Source organism: Manacus candei, unplaced genomic scaffold (assembly GCF_025592945.1).
Source record: "Manacus candei isolate 608988 ecotype Guabito, Panama unplaced genomic scaffold, ASM2559294v1 h1tg000019l, whole genome shotgun sequence".
In the NCBI taxonomy this organism is placed as follows: domain Eukaryota; kingdom Metazoa; phylum Chordata; class Aves; order Passeriformes; family Pipridae; genus Manacus; species Manacus candei.
In genome coordinates this window covers 4891132-4910938 of record NW_026138067.1, presented here as the reverse complement: position 1 = coordinate 4910938, position 19807 = coordinate 4891132, and the positions used below count along the sequence as shown (strand labels likewise).

At 42.6% G+C, this 19807-nt stretch overlaps 1 protein-coding gene across 2 annotated transcripts; it reads left to right on the top strand.

Moving 5' to 3' along the window:
• The first annotated feature begins 3051 nt into the window (after positions 1-3051).
• On the top strand, positions 3052-10648 carry ZNF706 (zinc finger protein 706). Of its 2 annotated transcripts, none has more exons than XM_051785356.1 (4): positions 3052-3203; positions 6182-6318; positions 7491-7598; positions 9338-10648. In XM_051785356.1, the coding sequence occupies exons 2-3, from the start codon at positions 6184-6186 to the stop codon at positions 7584-7586; spliced, it is 231 nt and encodes a 76-aa protein (XP_051641316.1). In that variant the 5' UTR covers positions 3052-3203; positions 6182-6183; the 3' UTR covers positions 7587-7598; positions 9338-10648. The 2 variants fall into 2 exon arrangements, with proteins under 2 accessions (XP_051641316.1, XP_051641315.1); XM_051785355.1 differs by having other exon boundaries at positions 8208-10216.
• Positions 10649-19807: the final 9159 nt, after the last annotated feature.

Here is a 19807-nt window from a genome sequence, read left to right as displayed (position 1 = left end):
AAAAATCAAGACAGCTTAAAAAAAAACAACCAAAAAACTAAGAAATAATCCTGCCTTACAGCATTGCTTCTGCCATGTTCCCTTTCCTGCATTTCTCCTAAGTAGACTGGCATTTTGCTTTTTTTTTTATCACATTGTTCACCACATTCATCCTTGCGCTTAAATTGGAGCCTTGTTTCTCGTCAAGAAGATAATAGTCTTTATTTTTTTTTAATTTGGACTATTTTTAGGGGCTTCATAAGAGCTACAATGCCTCATCCATATCCCTAAGAACCTGTGTTGTCTGTGTGTACAATGCTGCTACAGATTTCAGTGAATTGTAACCACTGAAACATTTTCATAAGGCTTGGCTTGGGGATAATAAACTCCCTGCATTTGGTCTACCCTTAACTACCAAGAGGTATTCTTGATTTTCATTCTATTTTAATGCAGAATACCGTGGGGTTTAGGAGATTTGAATTTTAGAATTGATGTTAAATTAGAAAACAACAATTAACAAAAAGCACAAGAAAAGCACTGCAGTGTATTTCTAGTCATTTTAAGACATTTCAGTCTGTTCAGACTGAACATTTCAGTCTAAAGCTTTCATTTTTTATATTTTAGCTTCTATTTATACTTTCATTCATACACTCTGGCTTGGTTGATCTCATGTGGGAGCAGCACAAAGCAGAGGAAGTCCATAAGCCAGATAAACTGCAATTACCACAGGCTCATTTTGTCAGAGTTATGCAAAGCATCCAGCGCACAGACTGGCCTGGCCTCTCTAACAGCTCACCACATCTACCCTCTGCCTCTTTGCTAACCTGCACACATGCATGGAAATATCCCCTTTGGTGTGACAAGTAAGTTTCATGCAGTGAATAAATTCTGCAAAATTATCTAGTGAATGGGAAGTTTTCCTTACTATCTGCATAGTAGAAATCTCAGCTATGGGGACTCATACTCTTCCACCCTGGCTTTTTGTTTCCTAACAGTCTCTTTGGAACCACCTAAATTGCAGAGCCATGATTTGGGCAATACAAGGACCAAAGCTGTGACCAGATTTTACAAGGGGACAGAAGACAGAGCAGCCAGAGGGACAGCTGCAGTCCCCTGTCCTACAAGGAGATCCTCTGTTCTCCCAAAAGAAGAAGGTTCCAAGACCAGCCAGAGCTCAGTGTGCGCTCAGGCAATCTGCTTTATTTGAAATTCTTGTCCAGCCAGATGTATAGCAGTGCCATAGTATGAGGACACCACCCTTGAAAGCCATCTCCAGTTCCACATCTGATGCCAGTAGTCTTCCAAAAATAGCATCATCCAGGAAAGAAGCTACTTTTTTCTTGGCAATCTTCTCCCTGATGAAAGTGAAACTTCATTTTGAATGCCACCTGCTTGCAAGCAGAGGACAGAAAATGCCTCCCTCTCCACACCACCCTACAAGCAGATGCACACGTGCACTTGAGGGTTATTTATAGTTGCCTATTTCCATAAAGTTCAGAACCTACCGAGAAGATATTTTAATGCAGTATGGATTGAACTGCCCAGGTATAAGAATTTTCGGTGCTATCAGTTTAACATAGAAGACATAGTCGCAAACAGGAATGTTAGGAAAATAGGGATTTTTTAGGGCAGTGTTAGGAAATCCATTTTTTATCACAGGCTTATGTTTGACTGTCATAGATGTCACATCCAGACCTACTTCCAGTGACTTAAGTGTCAGAAATCTGCTACATGGCTCCCCTGTAATTGTTATCATGCTCTGAGCATGACTCATAATGATGTCCCAAAACATTCAGTCTACTGTTTTAGGGATTTTTTTTTTAATTGCATTTTTCTCTGTCAGATCAGAGGAAACATTATAGATCAGAACATTACAATCATCTACCCTAAGCCCTGTAAAATACCAAGCCAACACCTCATAATTCCTCTAGTAAGCATATTATGGTTGCTTTTTTGCCCAAAACACAGAACTGTTCAAGATGACAGGCTAATTTTGAAGTTACAATTGCTCAGTGAGTAGCAGAACATTGTCTCATCAGAGATGCTGCCCCTATTTCATTTTTCACAGACATTCAGCCTTCCTCTGGGATATATGAAAATGTCAATAGAAAATAAAGAGCTCCTTTACCCTTCCTTACAGGGACTGCCTACATCTATATCCACGCAAGCTAATACCTTTCAAATCACTTGTGCTCTGGACACAGCCTGTAAACTTTCTCTGTGGTCCTTGCCAGAAGCGTCCAAACCCCGTCTCCACTTTCAACTTGGAGAAAATTCTGCTTCTCATCTCAGGCCGTTTCCTTCTGCTTTCAACTCATTTAACCCTTCAAGTCTATATATAGGCCTTCTGTGTGAACGGCAGCCAGAACAGGATCTCATCCTCTCTGGCATCCCTGCCTGCCCTCATCTCCAGCCCTTTCCCTGCTGCCTCTCCTGAGCCACTTATCTGGATTGCATTGAGGAGGAACAGCACTATTTTTAGGCTGCGCCTGTACTCTAACTAAGCACAGAGGAATGTGGCTGGGACCCGGGCCTGCCGGGGAGCGACGGTGCTCCGAGGGCAGGCAGCACCGCATCCCCCGGGCGGCACCGCATCCCCCGGGCGGCACCGCATCCCCCGGGCGCTGCGGCACCGCGGGCCCGGGGCTCGGCACAGGGAGCTCCCCGGGACACCACCGGGGCTGCGCTCCCGGGAACCAGGCGGGCAGGGCAGGGCTGTCTGTCCCGTCTGATCTCCGCTAGGGCACAGCGATCGCTGTCCCTGTGCGCCCCACCACAGACCCCTCTCAGCACGGGGCTCCGGCGCGCCCCCGCCCGTCCCCGCGGGCCTCCTCGGGGCCAGAACAGCAGAGTCTCGAGGGTCCCAGGGTCCCGAAGCCAGGCCTGGCAGCCCCGGCCACCCAGCCTGGCTGCTGCAGCGGTAGCCCTTCCGGACCCCCCGCCGCCGGGACTCGAACCCACGACCCGGTACCGCCGCGACCCCTGGGCCGCGCTCCCGGCACAACCCCCCCGCCCCCCCCGCCCGGCGTTATGTAACGCGCGCGCGCCGCCATTGGCCGGCGCGGGCCGGACCGCGCGAGGCGGGGGTGGGGCCGCGCGCGCGCAGAGCGGCGCCGCTGCCTCCTCCTCCTCCTCGTTCTCCTCCCGAGCAGCGGCGGCGGCGGCGCGGCCGCGCGGAGCTCCCACAGCCGCTGCCAGGGCCGCCCAGCCCGGATCCCGCTCTGGTGAGCAGCGCCGGGGGGAGCGGAGCGGAGCGGGGCGGGGGGAGCGGGCCCGGCCCGGCCCAGCCTGGCCAGGGGGAAGGAGGCGGCCCGGCCGCGGGGCGCGCTCCGCTCTGGGCCCGCTGCGCGCCGGGGCTGTTCGGCCGCGGCCTCCGTCCGTCCGTCCTGCCGCGGCCGCTTTCCTCCCGTCGGGCACGTGGTGGGGCCGCGGCCTCCTGTGCCCCGCCTGGCTCGCCCGGGTGCCGCGGCCGCCCCCGGACCCCGCGCGGCGCAGGCCGGGCCGGGCCGGGCCGTCCCTGGCGGAGAGGCCGCCGAGCCCCGCGGGAGCACCGGGGAGGCCTCAGACGGTGCCTCCCGCCGCTGTTCGTCTCTGGAAGTGACAGCGGAAGCAGCTGTCGTTGTCCAGTTTTAGGACTTGAAACTCGGCTCGGGCTCTGGTTACTTACAGGGAGGTGACCCGGTGTGAGGCACTGCCGTGCTGCGGGTTCCAGCCGCGGTGCCCGCGCTGCTGCTGCTGCTGCTGTGACTTGGCAGCAAAAAATCCTGTTATGGTTTGGTATCGGATTTTTTTTTCCATGTGTTCGGTGTCCTACGTGCTCACGCGTTCTTTATTTGGAGGCAGCCGGCCGGTCTGCTGGACTCTGTGAGGGTGTGCCTCATAAGGAAAACAACACTTACCTGCGTTGAGCAATTGAAATACTGATTTAGCTTTGTTGATGAGCTCACCATTCTTTTAAACGAGTTTTGGGGTTATTTTTGTAACTTTTTTAGAGTAATGATAATTTAAATCTTAATTTTCTTTGTGTTTCAGGTACACTGTCAGCTGTATTCATGTAACTTTCAGTATTTAAACTCTTGGATTTTTCGTCTCGGGCATAGTATGGTGGTTGATACTTTTGAGCAGATGTTTTTGGTCATATTTTCTTGTCTGTGACTTAATTAAAACCAGCAGTTGCCAAGTACATACAAAAGCTCAGTGTGGTTGGCTGTTGCAATGTACTGCTTATCAAGGCACTAAAATACAAAGTAATATGCAAACACTTTGTGAAAAGAATTATTTTTTGTTACATCTGCTTGTTTTCTGTTGGGACCCTCCTGACTTCTGTAGGATTGCTTTAATGCTGGTAAAATAGAAGCGAAATAAAACCTACAGTTCTTTCCAGTGTATGCAAAGCTATTGGCAATATTGCATTTTTTTTCCTTATTTTAAAATTTTAAATGGGAATCCAGTGTTCTGGTTGAGCCGTACTGTATATAAACAGTGTGAGGCCCTGGCTGGGGTGTTCTGGAGTAACTGTGGCATACAGTGAAACATAGACTGATATTTTTAGTCTTTTAACAGGCAATGCTGTATCTTATGAAAACTGTTGAATGCTACATGTATTTCTATGTGCTTTTTAATGGAATTTGTGTTATGTTCAGTTTTGTTAGCCATATGGACTTCTAAATTCTCTTTTAGAGAAACTGAAGGGGAGCGAACACTGAAGACATACTGTAGTGCTTCTGCAGAGGGTTGGTTACATGGTGGTGGTTGATACAGTGAAAGAAGCGGGCTGTGGCCGAGAGGTGCCTCTCAGTCCACAGGAGCTGTTCTGGGTCTCAGGACCGTTGTTTTGCTGTTAGGCACTGTGATGTTACCTGTCCAGAAATTCTCACAGTACCAGTGAATTTTCACATGTTGGTGTTTCATATAGACTTCATTTTCGTAATGGTTTTATGGGCTTTTCACGCATATTTACTGGAGGTCAGTCACTGTTTGGATAGGCCTTTCTCTCGCAGCCGGAGGCTGCCTGCCCTGGTGGGAAGGACCGCATGACAGGCCTGGTGTAGCTGCAGAGTGGCCTGTGCCACGACTGCCAAACTTGGAGCAAGTGCCCAGGTCATGTGGAGGGGCAGTGACCAAGCAGCCATCCTCCTGGGAACACTAGACTTTGCTAGTTGTCCTGAGAACAATGGACTTCACTGGCTGTGCTGTGCTTGGGCAGTCAGTGTTGTGCTTCTGAGAGAGCTGCACAACTGGATCGTGCCTGGACTGTGAGGGACTGAGAGAAAGGCAACAGCAGAAATTGGGCTGCTGGGTTACATAACCACACTCTGAATCGTGCTCCGTTGGTGTGCCCAAATCCTGCCTGGTGTCTGCTCTTGGGGTGGGGCACAGGCTGAATTGGGTGTCTCTGGTGGGCTGGGTGCAGGTGGAGCATTGCTATTGGAGCATTGCATATGCGATGTCTTGATGCTCCCTGAAATGTGACTCTTGCATCTCATTTCTTCTTCTGGTGGACATTGTCCTGGCATATGGCAATAACAATTGCTTTCTTTATGCTCCTGTGTTATGTAGAGTAATGGCTTCTGATGGGAGCGATTTTATTTCTTTTTGAGAAATACATAAGCATGTAACGTTGGCTGAAAATAAAAAAGATGGCCACTTGTAAAAATATCCTTCAATAAAGAGGGGTGACCTGTTGTTCTTGGTGTTCCCAACTTCAAAGCAGCTCACAAGCACCTACACCAAAAGACACTGATACACCTCAAGTAATACTTCGATTTGCCTTTCTTGAAACTTGTTTCAAGTTCCGGAAATAAAGGCTGAGTCGTAAGCTTTAAGGAAAAAAAGAAAATAACAACAAACCCCCAGAATTTTTCTGTCCCTTTGGAAATAGAGAATAAGTTTCTATTAACTGCAAAGGAAACTTTTAATTATTCTGACAATTGAAAACACTTTTCAAAAGTAGACCTTGAATCTTTGTAGAGGAAGAAACCTTAGAATGGCCTAATAATTCTGGTGTGTATTTTAAAAGGGACACTAAACCCAGAGTCTTTACATAGTGAAGAACAGATGTCTGTTGTGTTTGAGTTATGGGAGTTGTAGGCCTTGTGGACAGAGTGCATGACTGCATTGTGCTCATTGTTACAGCTCCTGAGTCAGATAGCAGCAGTAGTTTCTCATGTTTGTAGACTAAATGTCTTCTTTTTGTTTGTAGATATGGCTCGTGGACAGCAGAAGATTCAGTCGCAGCAGAAAAATGCCAAAAAGCAAGCTGAGCAAAAAAAGAAACAAGGACATGATCAGAAGGCTGCAGCCAAGGCTGCCTTGATATATACCTGCACTGTCTGTAGGGTAAGAGGAACCGAAGTCAAAATAGTATTGTAGGGAGGTCTGTCTTCCAGCCTAGAGCAGAATTTTTAGAAGATTGTATAGTGGAAACTAAAATACTTAAAGTGGTTGTCGAGCTTGTAGCTATAAGAAGCATTTGCATCTGTTATGTGACTTGCTTACAGATTCAGCTGTACTGATAATTGAGATAGGAGAAAATCAGAGGGCACGTACAGGTCCAGTTTGAGTAGTTATTTTACCTTTTGTGTTGCAGTGGTCTGTATGTGCTGTTAGTGTGAGATACAAAGTTTGAAAAGTGCGAGATTGCTTCCTGTTCAATCTCCAAAAGGAAACATACTTTTTTTGTGATGGAATTGGCCCATCTTAGAATCACTTGTTACTGATGTTGATGCAGAGAGGAAAAGCGGTGGTGCCAAAAGCTTTAGTGTAAGTTTGATACACAGTAACTTTTGCCAGAATAACTTACTTGACAAGAGAACAGAAATGCAAACCCTAATCAGATTGTACATTTCCTTCTGGCTGGTTTTCCTGAATGTGCTTGGTTTGGAACTGAAGCATAACTTGCCGTTTTCATTTAAATGGTCAGTCCCAGAATAGATTTGTCACTTTAAATGTCTTAGATAAGATTCCAGATTAAGGGTTGCTCCCTTAAGTACTTGTTGTGAAATCAGGCTGCAGCATCCATCACTTTGGGCAGTGGATGTCTGCAACTGTGTTGTAGCAAAGGTCTGAGATAGCTGGTGCCAAGTAGGAAATCAGTTGGTGCCATATAACTTTTTGGCCTATTGATAAACAAAAGAAATAGCTTTCATAAAGATTTGATTCTGAAAAGGATAAACATTTAAGGTGTTGAAAAAGAAGATAGTAAGGAGGTTTTCCACCAAAGCAACATATGAAATGTAAGATATGCAGGGAGATACCTAGCAAGAATAGCACCATTGATGGATGTGCCAAAACTGTGTGATAGTAGTGCTTAAAAGCACCTCTGAAAATAGGAGGTTAAATACTCTGTCCTACCCTGCAGCTAAATTAGAGGTGCTTCTGTCACTAGAGCAGTGTCATTGAGGAGACAGTTTGCTTCAGGGAAAAGAAAATAAAACATAGTGGGGAATAGGTTTTGTAGCATTCTTTAACACTTATACTGTGCATAAAGTTTAATGTCTCTCTTTAATCAGACTCAAATGCCGGATCCCAAGACCTTCAAACAGCACTTTGAAAGCAAGCATCCTAAGACTCCACTTCCTCCAGAATTGGCTGATGTTCAGGCGTAAAGTTGTCTACAGGTCATTACCTTAATTTTTAATTTGATTATCTGAGAAAGCTGTATTATGAATCAGTTTTTTTACCACCAACAACTGGAACTTAAAACTTACTTCATTTCTTTTAATATAAAAATTACTGTAGGTTAAAGTTAGACTGAACTGTTGAAAGGAGAAGCAAGAAGCAAGCTAGTACTTACGTGGGTGAAATGGCTGTGGCATTTCAGTGTGCACTGAGGTCGTTTTAAAAGGGATTAATGTTATTTCAAATCTTCATTCTTAGTGTTGTAGGAATACTTCATTATTTTGTTCTTGCTTTGAAATGTTAGTTTTGCTTTGAACAAAATACATAAATACAATCTGTCGCTACAAAACATGCAATGGAGACAGTAATTTAGGATATTTCCAACAATTGAGCCTTTTTGTTCTTGATAAACAGGTGAATGCAGATTTTTCTGCATTCAAATACAAAACTTAACTGTAGAAGTAGCCAGTTGTTAGGCTGTAACTGAAAGTGGTTATAATAAAAGGCTGAAATGAGGTAAAAAGCAGTATTATGGTATTTCATTCACGCAGAGATAAGCAGCATTGTGTAACGGTTCAGCTTAACTGAGTTGTTCTTGTTTTTTATAGGTGAAGTCATGACACCTATTGACTCTTCTACTGTCAGACCTTACATAACAAACCTGCAGCTGCTTTTCTAAAACTGTTGATCAGCAAAAATGAAGGGGCTACAGAAACATTCATATTTTTATGCTGTTCCCTCTTGGGCTTCTTGAAAAGACAATTCTGTGTAAATGTACAGTTGTGCCCTATTTGGAAATCCTGAAAAATCAGTCCATACTTGTTATAAAAATTTTTTTACAATTGTAATTATATTGATGTTCATATTGTGTAAAATAACTCACTTAATAAAGTAGTACTTTGATTTTACAATATCACAGATTAACTCCTTGTAGAAATTCTGTTTCAACTTTCTGCATTATCTGCCTTATAAAATAATAAAAAAGACAAAAGTGGAATTTTCCCCATCCTGCCAAAACATGAGCAGTATCATTCCACTGAAAGTAATGTACATTACAGTAAATTAAAATGGAAAGGGAAGCTGCTCATATTTACTGTCCAATGTGCTGTCTGCCTGAGCCCAGCCACTAGTGGTCAAGCTGATGGCTCAAGGCACAGCACTTGCCCAAGCAGCTGCATGAGAATCATGAGACTTCCTCCTACATTTTTGTCCTGGGTATTGGAACCTAAATACTGCAAGCCATTTCAAATGGGATTCCTTTATTGTGAGGGATCATATTCCTTTAAGTCATGCACTGGAGAGACTCTGGTTATGCTTTTATCCTTTCTATTTAGGTAGATGACTGAGGAAGCTGAGGGGTGGCAGGTTTGAATGCTTCTGGGTATGCTGACTTGAAAAATGCTTGCAAATACTAGGTTAAAGCAGATCTGCTCTTAGTTGAAAAATGGGTTTGAAAATATTTTTAATGATATTTTGAGCAGTCAACCACACATGTTCCCCCTCAAATCTGTCTGGTTATTTCTCTCTTCAAGAAATACGTAAAATAACCAGCCATTAATAACCTTCCTTCACAGCCAGCTTAAAATAAGAGTGTTGGAAAAGAGCCAAAGTAACTAAAATAATATGGCTACTTAAAGAAATCAGATGTGATTAAAGTTGCATTGATAAGAAAAAGCTGGATAATAACTGGCCAAGAACATTTGAGCAGATAAACATAATTATCTTTAAACTGTTCTAGGCTGAGTTCTAATCCCGGATGTACAGCACAGAAGTGGAAAAACATCTGAATTGTGCTAGAAGGTCTGATTTACAAATTTCCATCTTTGGCATTTGGAGGGGGCTTATTTAAGAGCTTTAGTTTTGACCCTGCAGTAAGAAGCAATACTAGAATTGCTGGGATTTGCGAGTTTACAATAGATGTAAAAATTCTGGCAGTCCAACTAACCCTTGCTATGCAGCAGGACTGTACATCTGGCCTTCAAATGGCTTCCTAAAATCTAGGACCATAGTCTCAAAGACTCATTCACTTAAAAGAATGCACTTGGTATTTTATTATATAAAGTCAAAGCCTTTGTCTTCATCCACTCATTTGCTCTTTATTGAACTACTTCTGTGAGACTAGCTTCCTGTCCTCTTTGCTGTGACAGTATCTCTGTAAATACTTACTTTGGCATAAAGTTACTCTGTATTATAGTCACTCTGGGATAACCTGTATACCACTTAACTTTTATAGATAATGTTATTCTCCTCAGCGTAATCCACTACTGCACTTGTACACCTGACATGAGAATGTAACGCTTGATTTATTTTTCTTTAATGTTATCAATACATATATCCCAACAAACTGGCTCCACAAGGCAAGAAATCTGCTCTTGACCTTTGTGCTGTATGGGGGAGAGGTACTGCAATGTTCTAATGCTGTAGTTTGTCTAAGAATACGCTGAGTGCAAATGGATAAAGATGTTTCTTGCGCTGATTGGTATTTGATAATCTGGTTTTACTTTGAAAAATGTTTGGGGATGTATCCCTATAGCTTGGTCCTGAGGTGAAGTATATGTTCTATTCCTTCAATTCAGATTGTGTAGCATTAAATAAAAAGACTTTGTTTCATAAACAATCTCTCTTAATGAGCACTGAAGAGTTGGAAAGCTGCATCAGTAGTGGGATGATTAACTTCAGTTAGAACTGTGTTTTCAAAACTCCATGATGCTCAAGTTGAAAATACCTTATGAAACGATGGGGCTTCTATTATTGGAAGGAAAGCATGATACTTGGTTCAATAAGATCCCTAGCTACAATAGCTGTAATCTCAATTACAGAACTAAATGAAAGCTATGACTGAAATGTTATAAAGGCTGTCCCAAATGTGGGAATAGTCCTCATTTAGAATTATCTGCAATACTCCTTATACCTAAAAGGTCAGTGGAAGGACTAGTTCTCCATCATCTCTTCCTGATCTGGAGGTAACACACCCTGGTACCTGGCTAAAGACACAGTTGTGTGTTGTAATGTGTCTGATTAAAGAGAATTAAAAATGTAAAATGTAAAATGTCGTATTTCCTGCCTGCTTTTAAGATCAAGTATTGCTGCACCTAGAAAATTAATTTCCTGGCTGTGGACAGCCATGGAACTTGAAGCTGTCTAACTGTGCAAGAAAGAAAAAAGGCATGGAAAGCTTCCTGTGTTTCCTTGAGAAAGATTCATCTTTGTGCAGGGTCAGCATTCAGGTAAAGGGGTTTTATGGTGTCAGCATGGACATCAGCTGTCATGGATACTTGTGGAACAACTTTAAAGAGTGATTTTGGATTTTCAGAAGCCCACATCTTCTGGGAATCTCTTTAAGCAGCATCTGAAATCACATTTTAAGCGACACTTAAAATGTTCTGAAAAAATGTCTCACTTTAGATCTTGGAGTAAAAGAAGGTGTGATTATGGTGAAGCCATCTTGGAGACTATTGAATAATCAAGAACAGTTTTGCAATTTTGTTAATCAGACTTACTTAGGCTTGTTTCTTTACATCTGCTTTACACTGTCGAAGGGCTTCTGGTTTGTTGTTATCAAAAAACTGTGTGAAAGATCTGAAATAAAAGTTGAAGACAGTTGCTGCATAGCCTTAGGGAAATAGTTGGTTTTATACAGCGCTCTTGAAACATCCCTGGAGACTATCCCTTTTAGTTATTTGTTGAAAACACTTCAGCTCAAGTAAGTAAAGCTAATGACCACAGGCTGTTTGCAAACCACATAGTAATGAAGGAATTTGTAGCATTTCTGTAAACTGTATTGAACAGTTTTCCCATCTTGATAAGAAGAGCTATTAAGTGGAATGTCTTTTATCATCAAAAAATGATAGGCTTGAGGTCTGTTTTGTTTCCTGTTTTCACAGAAACAAGTTGGGAATTACTGGGCTTTACTAGAAGCCTAGTCTTCCAGGGTCTGACCAGTAAACTAAATTAGTCCTACATAATCCACAAACAAACTAAAGGTCAGCTTGTGTTTCTGTCTACCCAGTCATCTGCTGTGTGTAATTTGGGGGCCTTTGATTTACCTATTTAGAACCTTACAGGTTTTGCAGTGGACTTTGAATTCAGCTCCAAAACTCATGTTTGCACTGCTATTCAGTTTGTGATTTTACATATTCTGTAGCATCATCAGCGATGTTGCTCTAGTTCAAACGGTGGGAGGGTGTGAAGTGCTGTCTGTGGAATTTTACTGTCCATTTTTTAAATTATTTTGAAATCTTTTAATACATTGTCTATTGTGTTACAGTTTTTATATAGATATGGCACAATAGACTCACAACTCTCGAGTTGTGTTATCTTGGTAGCTTTAAAAAAAAAGTGGATTAGGTTGCATGCATGTTTTATAATTCTCTTATGTAGCTTTTAGCATTGGGGTCCCTGGGAAAGGAGGAATCTATAGTTGTCCCAACGTGGTTATCTAACAGAAATCTGTTCTGTCTGTGTCTCACTTTTTTCAGGAAATATGGCACAGCTTTCCTTTGAAAAATACTGTCCATTAAATATATAAATTCAAGATCCATGCAGCACTTTGATGGCATGGCAAACGTACATGTGTGTTCCTTCTCTGTAGCTGTTACAAAATTACAGTGTGCAAAATTTACTGAATGCAGGAGGTCTTTCAGAGGAGTATGGATTAATGGAAACCTCAGTAAGTTATCTAGACCATCTCCTTGCTCTGAAATTGGATCAAATCTACCAAGACTAACTAGCAAGTGTTTCTCTAACTCTTAAAGGCTTCCAATGAAAAGGATGACATGACCTTGTAAGCAGCATGCTTAACTGCACAACTGGAGAGTTACCACAGCAAGAGTTTATCCCTGCGAGTTAAGTCAATTGCTTACTGTTCTCATTGGCAATAGATGTGACGAATAGTGCCTTCATTTGAACATTGCTATTGTGTTCTCCTTCTAGTCTTCAAAATAAACCCAGTTAATTGAATCACTCTTCATAGGTCACATAATCTAACTCAAGCAATTGCTGATGCTCTGGATCCTCTCCAGTCTGTGCTCTTAAATTGTATGGTTCAAAATGTGACCCAAAGAGCTGGTTGAGGCTAGTGCAGAGTAGCTGGGACAACTAACCTCTGGCACTTGCATTCTGTTAACATACACTGGAATTATATTAGCCTTTTCGCACCAACATCCTAGATGCATTTTGGTACCACTAATAATCTCCACTGTGTCCCTCTATTTAGTGTCCACTTAGCTGTCTTTAATGGATCTCAGACCAAACTGTTTACAGTTCATCCAGGTGTGGTATCGGGGGGAGTCTTCCAGATGTACTCTTTTACTCTTTAGTCTGTGTTTTTCATGAACACACTGATGGGATGGATCCCAGGCAAAGCCTTGCAGAACCCTGCTTGAGTAACTTCACAGGTTCCCAGTAAGCCCTTGGGAACTGCTTTTTGTGGTCAATATGGGTTGGAGCTCTGTATTTCACCTGTGAGAACTTCACAAACTGACAAAGTCCTTTACAACAACAGGGAGATTTGGGATCTTGTGTGCCTGTGGGCACCAGGGTGATTTTCACAAAGAAGGGGATGGATGGTAGTGGGGTACGGCATACTTTATTCCTGACAAATCCTTGTTGTCTGGCTGTTGCTGGGTTACTTTTCCTTATGCGTTTACTAAGAGATTTTTATAAAAATTATTCTAGCCTTTTTTCCAGATTTAGGTTGACTGACAGAGTCCCTTTGTTTTTAAATTCCTTGTGCTTGTCCCACTACTTTCTTGGGCTCTATGAGTTCTCAGAGAGCAGCAGTCATGATCTTTAATGATGTGGCTGATTGCTGGAGCATCCTAGCGTAGGAGTAATTAGTTATTGCCAGCTTGAATTCCATCAAAGTCCTCTGCCTATTTTAGCTTACTCTTTTAACTTCTTAACATATTTAGTTAACTTTTGACTGAAGTAAAAAATGCTGTTTATTACTTATTTGTGAATCTTGTCTTCTAATTTTTTTTCCCTTCCTCATCAGGTAATGGACCTATACTTAACTTTATCCTTCCATAGATATTTATAGGCTTTGTATCTGCCTTTTAGAACCTCAGCTGTGTTTTTAGACTCTGCTATTGAAGGTGTTACTGTGTTGACTTTTGAGCCATCTAAAACCCAGTCAGTCAGGATCCACACCCTTAAATCTGCAACCATGGAGGCCCACTCTTTGAAAATCCTTTTTGTTTTTTTCACACAGTTTGCCCACTGTGAAGCTGTCAGAAGCTTTATGTACTCCATCCTGATCAGTTCAAGGTCCCAAACGTGCCAGAGCATCTCATTAAAGTTTGAGCTCTGATGAGTATTTACTTACCTGCATGCTGGCAGTGAGAAGGACCAGGCTGGCCTGATAAATCTCCTGAATGTGCCATAGCTGTTATGCTGTATATAAAACTGCATAGCACTAATTAGACTAAATGGTTGAGTGACTTTTCTCCAGACACCACTCTGGCCATTTCTTCCTCTGGTTTTCAAGACTATCCCTATACTTTAATCGTTGCTGCCTGTCTTTTCCATATGGATGCCAATGCAATCCAACCCCTCACAAGAGTATATTGTGTCTGTCTTCTTTACCCTTAGTTTACTGATAACAGTGTAATACCCAAGCTGCCTTTGTGTCTTATTTGGTGCTTTGCAAAATGAAAGTATGCTTGGAAAACAAATTCATGTTAATTGCCAGGATACTCACAGGCCATCAGGATAGGCCTTAATTTTTAACTTCTTATTCCTGATGTACCTTCAAATTCCAGTAGCCATTACCTGCTGATAGTTTTAACTCTCTTTTGGTACATATTTCTTTAGCTGTAAATGCTCACTGCATATTTTGCAAAAATATGGTTGCTTTATTTTGAATATTTGTAGATCCTTTGAAGAGTGAAAACTAAGTATTTCCAACCAAAGGAATAATTGAAGAATGATGTCTTCTGAAAAAAAACCCACAAAAGTCTAAAATGTTTGAATGTGTCCTGCTGGTATTCAGAATTATTTTTATGGTCATTACTCACTTTCTGTTACAATAATGCTTAATGCAGTTGCATGTTCTGTTCTTGAAGAACCAGATCAATGCTAGAAGAGAATAATTTTCTTAGTGAGATCTAAGAAATAGTGTTTATTGAGGACCATATTAAGTAAAGTTAAGAAATAGTAAATAGCTGCTTTTTCCTGCTGCAGTAAATCTTTCAAAGAATTTGCTGTTCTGCATCTGAAAGCAAGAGCTGTTATGCAGCTGAAAGAATGTGACAGTGGATCATAATCGCCACTAGCGGAGGAGGACAACTTCTCAGCTTCTGGGCTGCTTTCTAAGTGGACAAAGCCTGCCTGTATTTTTATCAAACAATAATTGAATTGTGCATCACTGAAGTCAGCAGGAACTTAATTTTGTCATGTGCTAAATATTCGCATGCATGTGCAGAAAGCAGCTAGCTTGAACACCTTTGTAAAATCTCTAAATCACATATGTTACTAAAATCAGTGTATTATACTGACGTCTGTATATCAGAAGACAATTTCTGGAGGCAGGGAGATGCTGTATTCTGTCCTAGAAAACATACAGTGCTATACCAAGACAGACTTTACAAATTGTAATTGATAAAAGTTATAGGATTTTCTTGGTCTGTAGTGACTGTCAGTCCTCAAAATTTCTCCTGGTCTTTTATCATAAGCCTTTTGATTGGAAACACTGTGTGGCCAGCATGACTCTGTGGACCTCAGAGAGGCTAGTGCCCCAGGGACAGAGATTTGGATACCACTCTCTTAGACAATTCTGAAATTAATTACCTCTTGCTTGCTCTGTGAGTCCAGGTGTTTTCTCAGGACCCAGACATCTCTGTGTTGTCCCCCCCACTTCCCCACTTGGAATGGGTGAATATGTAGGAGCACAACCATGCAACAATAAAAACGTCCAGTGTAAAGCTACTAAGTGCTAATTCTGCCTTGACTGCGCTGTTTATTTTTAGTCAGGGGTGGCCAGACTTCACCTTTCACTCCCTACAAAGGGACAGAAGCAACCTGGTGCTTTCTGGGCTGCTCTCCTGACTACCTGCCACCCTCTCAACATGAGACTCGTGGAACCACACAAGCAATGTAACTGGTCCTGTCTAACTGGCCCTGGCTAAAACCCTTGGCTAAGGGCAGCCAAAATTGCAGAAAGGGAGGTATCTTAAAGGCAATCCTGTTGTTCCTATTTGTGAAAATAGGCAGCTGGGTAGAGAAAATGCTCTCTGTGATTATGGGGCAGGGTGGTGGTTTAGAGTTGCAAAATAACATCCTGCAGTGCTGGGCACTAGAGAAACACTTGAGAAATGCCTAAACCACAAGACATATTTGCATTGGTGCTTGTATTCCTTTAGTCAGGAAGGAGAACTCACGCTGAAGCACCTAATACTGAGTCCCTTTGCAGAGTATGGGCAAGTGAGCCCCCGGAAGAGTCTGACAAACAGAGGTGCCAGGTTGTGTCTGGGAGCAGGGAAGCAGCAGGGAGTCAGTATTTCTGCAAGAGATCAGCAAACATCTTTCCCTTGATAGCTGCATGAGGAAAGGAGAAGAGGGAAAGGTAGGATTCAGGTTAGAGACTGTAATAACAGTTCACTGTGCATTTGCTTACATGAAATGTTTGCTTTTGAGCACTTGAGGCTGGCTCAGAATTGATTGACTGCTAATGATGGTCAAGGTCCATTTAAAGACAATAAACTAACAATGTCTTGAAGAGATTGTCCTTTATGTGGCACCCATGACAGATACTTTGCAAGTACCGAAACACCATCCCTCTAATGTGGTAATGAATGTGCTAAGTGCTTGACTGTTTTGGTTTTTTGTTCCTCTTCCATCCCTCCTTGTTGTGGTTGTCTATGCCAGACCTCCACGTGCTGCATTGATCCTTACCCAGATCCTCATCTCTTCAAGTACTCTTGAGCAGGCTTGTACATAATTGGTGTCTCAGGAAGGGAAAATCTGGATGGCAACTTAAACAAAACTGATGCTGAGACTTCACTGTACATTTATGAGCTGCTTTTGACCAGAATTTGACTCCAGGAGATGACATGCTGTAGAGCTAGCAGGGAGAGAATGGAAGTCCTTCCATTTCCAGGAAGCTCTGTAGAAGGAAGTGAACAGGAAGGCCCAATGAAAGCAGTCCCTGTTCGAGACTAGAACAGAGGAATGGGAACATTGAAAAGTTCCACCAGAAAAGCAGAGTTGTCAGCTATGAACTCAACAGCCAAAAAGTGCTGCCTTCCAGAATTTTCTTAGCAAAAAGCTCTCGCTCTTGGGCAGGTATGAGCTCTACCAAGAACTTGCTGACTTTGTTGCTAACACTGATTATGAGAGAAAGTATTGAAATGTTATTCCTCCTGAAGGTTAGTTGTCCAGCTTCTTAAAACAAGTAAAGCTGTTACTGTCCCCTTGGAGAGTGAATGGAAGCAGATTACAGTGAAACAGATGGTGCAGAATTTAACTCAAAATCAAGATTCTTACAGAGATTCTTACGGTCTGTCTCAAGCCATGCTCAGGCAAACTGGTGTGCAGAGACATTAAATAAATAATCCCAGTGGTCACCCTTGGGTCAGTTTCTTAGTTACAAGATTTCAGAGTAGGGGGCACATTGTTTATTTTTGAGAAAGGCATCTCTGTTTTTCCTAAGGTGTAGGAAACACCACCTATTTTAAGAGATGGGTCCCAATCTGTGGATTCATATTGTATAGAAACAGTCCTTTTTTTAATTTAGGAAGACATAAAAACCAGCATGATTATTTATAATCCTTTTTTGTCTTCTAATGGCTAGAATTTTCTAATTTCTCCATTCTTATGGCAGTCTTTTCCTCATCCCCATTTCCAACTAGCTTTCTAGGAGAGCTATATAAGTCTTTTCTCTCCAAAAACATGAGTCAGCCACCATTTTTATTCCTAATAATTCCTTCATCTTCCTCTTTGCTGTGGAATAAATCACAGCCACTTTCTCTGCATCTCCAAATGAATGTCTAGCCAAAAGCTGTAGCTTCATACCCCTGAAAGAAAACTCTTAACCTCTTGTCCATGTCTCTTCTACCCCTTAGTTTTTCTTGTGTTGCTATAACTATCTTATCCCTTTGGGTTGTACATGAGCCCTTGGTTTGGTTTGGGTCTCCATCTAAATCCCTTTGTACAAGTTAGAAGTCTTGCCAATTCTTCTGCCTTCCTTAGTCAATGCTTTTTTCCAAGTCCTTGGCAACTCCTCTGGGCAGCATCCTTCCCTCTAATGTACAGCCTTCAACAGATGTGGCCCGACCCTGCTCATTGCTTAGAGAGTGGGTGTCCAGGAAGCTGCCCAAAAGATAGTTGTCCTCGTCTGTTGATTTTCCATATTCACCTCCTCTTTTTACCATCCTCACTCTAGACCTCACTGCCTTTCTTCAAAACCCTGCATCCCAGAAGTTGGTAGCAGCTGCCAGACTGTTCCTGTTGTCCTCCTGATCTCTATCACTATTTTCTAGCTTCTTCCCACCTGCTGCCTTTGCAGCATCCTCCAGTTGGGTCTCAAACAGCAGCTGGCACAGCTGTCTCCAGCTCCATGGCCAGGGCCCTCTGGGCACTTCCCACATGCGCACTGGTCACAGCCACACCATCCTTCTCAGATCACGTTGACAAATCTTCCCCCTGCATAACAGGTACCTTGCTATGACAGAAGTTGTCTCACCTGACAGATGCTGAAACAACTTTTTGTTTGCCTCTCTATGTTCTTTACTGGATAAACAGTTCATGAGCAGCAGAGGGGCTCTTGCTTTTTCTTCTTCAGTGAGTTAATCATTTACTTCACAAAGTCTTTGCTTTTCAGACTATATATTTTTTAATTTGTATTTACTGCCTTGATCCTTAATGCCCGAACTCATGCAAAGGCATCTTTTTAAGACATTTCCCTCTGCCATGTCTCCTTCTCCTTTTCAGCCCTCCATCACACATGTGGCCTTATTTAGTGGCAGGGAACTGGCAAGTCAGAGATGTAAGGGCAAGACTTGGGACCAAATGGGGCAGAGAGCAGGGCTGCACATCCACAACCACCCCAATGCCCTCTGCTCTCTGCTTGCCGTGCAGTCGTCAGCACAGCAGTGGACAGGTAGGTTTTGTGCTGCAATGTTAATGTTCAGCTAGTAAAGAGTTACCCCAGAGAGGAGGGCTTGGGAGCAGCCCTGACCTGCTCTCCCCACACTTAAAACCACTGTGGAACTGAGCAGCCCTTGTTCTGAAGTGGGAAATCAGACAACTCTTTAAAAACCTTGGGTGTGTTTCACACCCTGAACTTAAGGTAATTAGTTCCCAGGTCAAGGCTTACCACTCTAGTTTTACCCCCAGTGAGCCCTGAACTGCCAACACCTTGCAGACTGGCTTTGCTGAATTTCCAGCATCTCCTGCCCAACCTGTTTGCTTCTCCCTCTTTCTTGTGCTTCATCATCTCATTTATTTTTCATTTAGTGTCCTTCTGTCTGTAGAGACATGTCTTGTGTGAGAGGAAATGAATCCCCAGCCCGCCCACTCTCCTTCTCAGCACAGTGCATAGTGAGAGTGGGCAGTGTAAAATCCACGTGAGGGATCCCACCTACATAGCTCAAGTGCTGAACAAATCAGAGGAGCAGGACTTGCTGAGTCCAGCCCTTACATTCTGGATATCAGGGCAAGAACCTGATCTCTGTTTTGCAGCGTTTCCCTTTAACTTTCATGGCATCAGTCATAAATTAAAAGATCCTCTCAGGATCATTTAATGTGCCCTAGTCCTCTGTAACTGTTATCCAAAGTGCTGCTTGCATGTGTGTTCTGTATCCTGTATTTTCCAAAGCATAGCTGCTTTCTGGGCACAAACAGCCAGGTCTTGGATTTGCTCAACTTGACTGTGGCTCTGCATAAATACAATTCATATATGTCTTGATATGAGCCCATGAATTGGCAAAAGCATGACTTGGGTACTGATTCAATTGGAGTAGGATTAGCCCAAAATTTCAAACTTCCTTTGTAGATGCCATCTCTTCCTGCACATAAATTTTCCCTTAAAAAAAAATAAATTCAAGCTGTTTATAATCACAATTTATAAAGATATATTTTCAGTCTTAATCTTTTGCTGTTTCAGACAGATCTACAAGGATACTTCTTCAAGCAGCTACCAGGGTATTCACCTTCCAAACAATAACCCTTTTGGTAATTAAAACACCCCAAAAAATCAGAACAAAAAGTT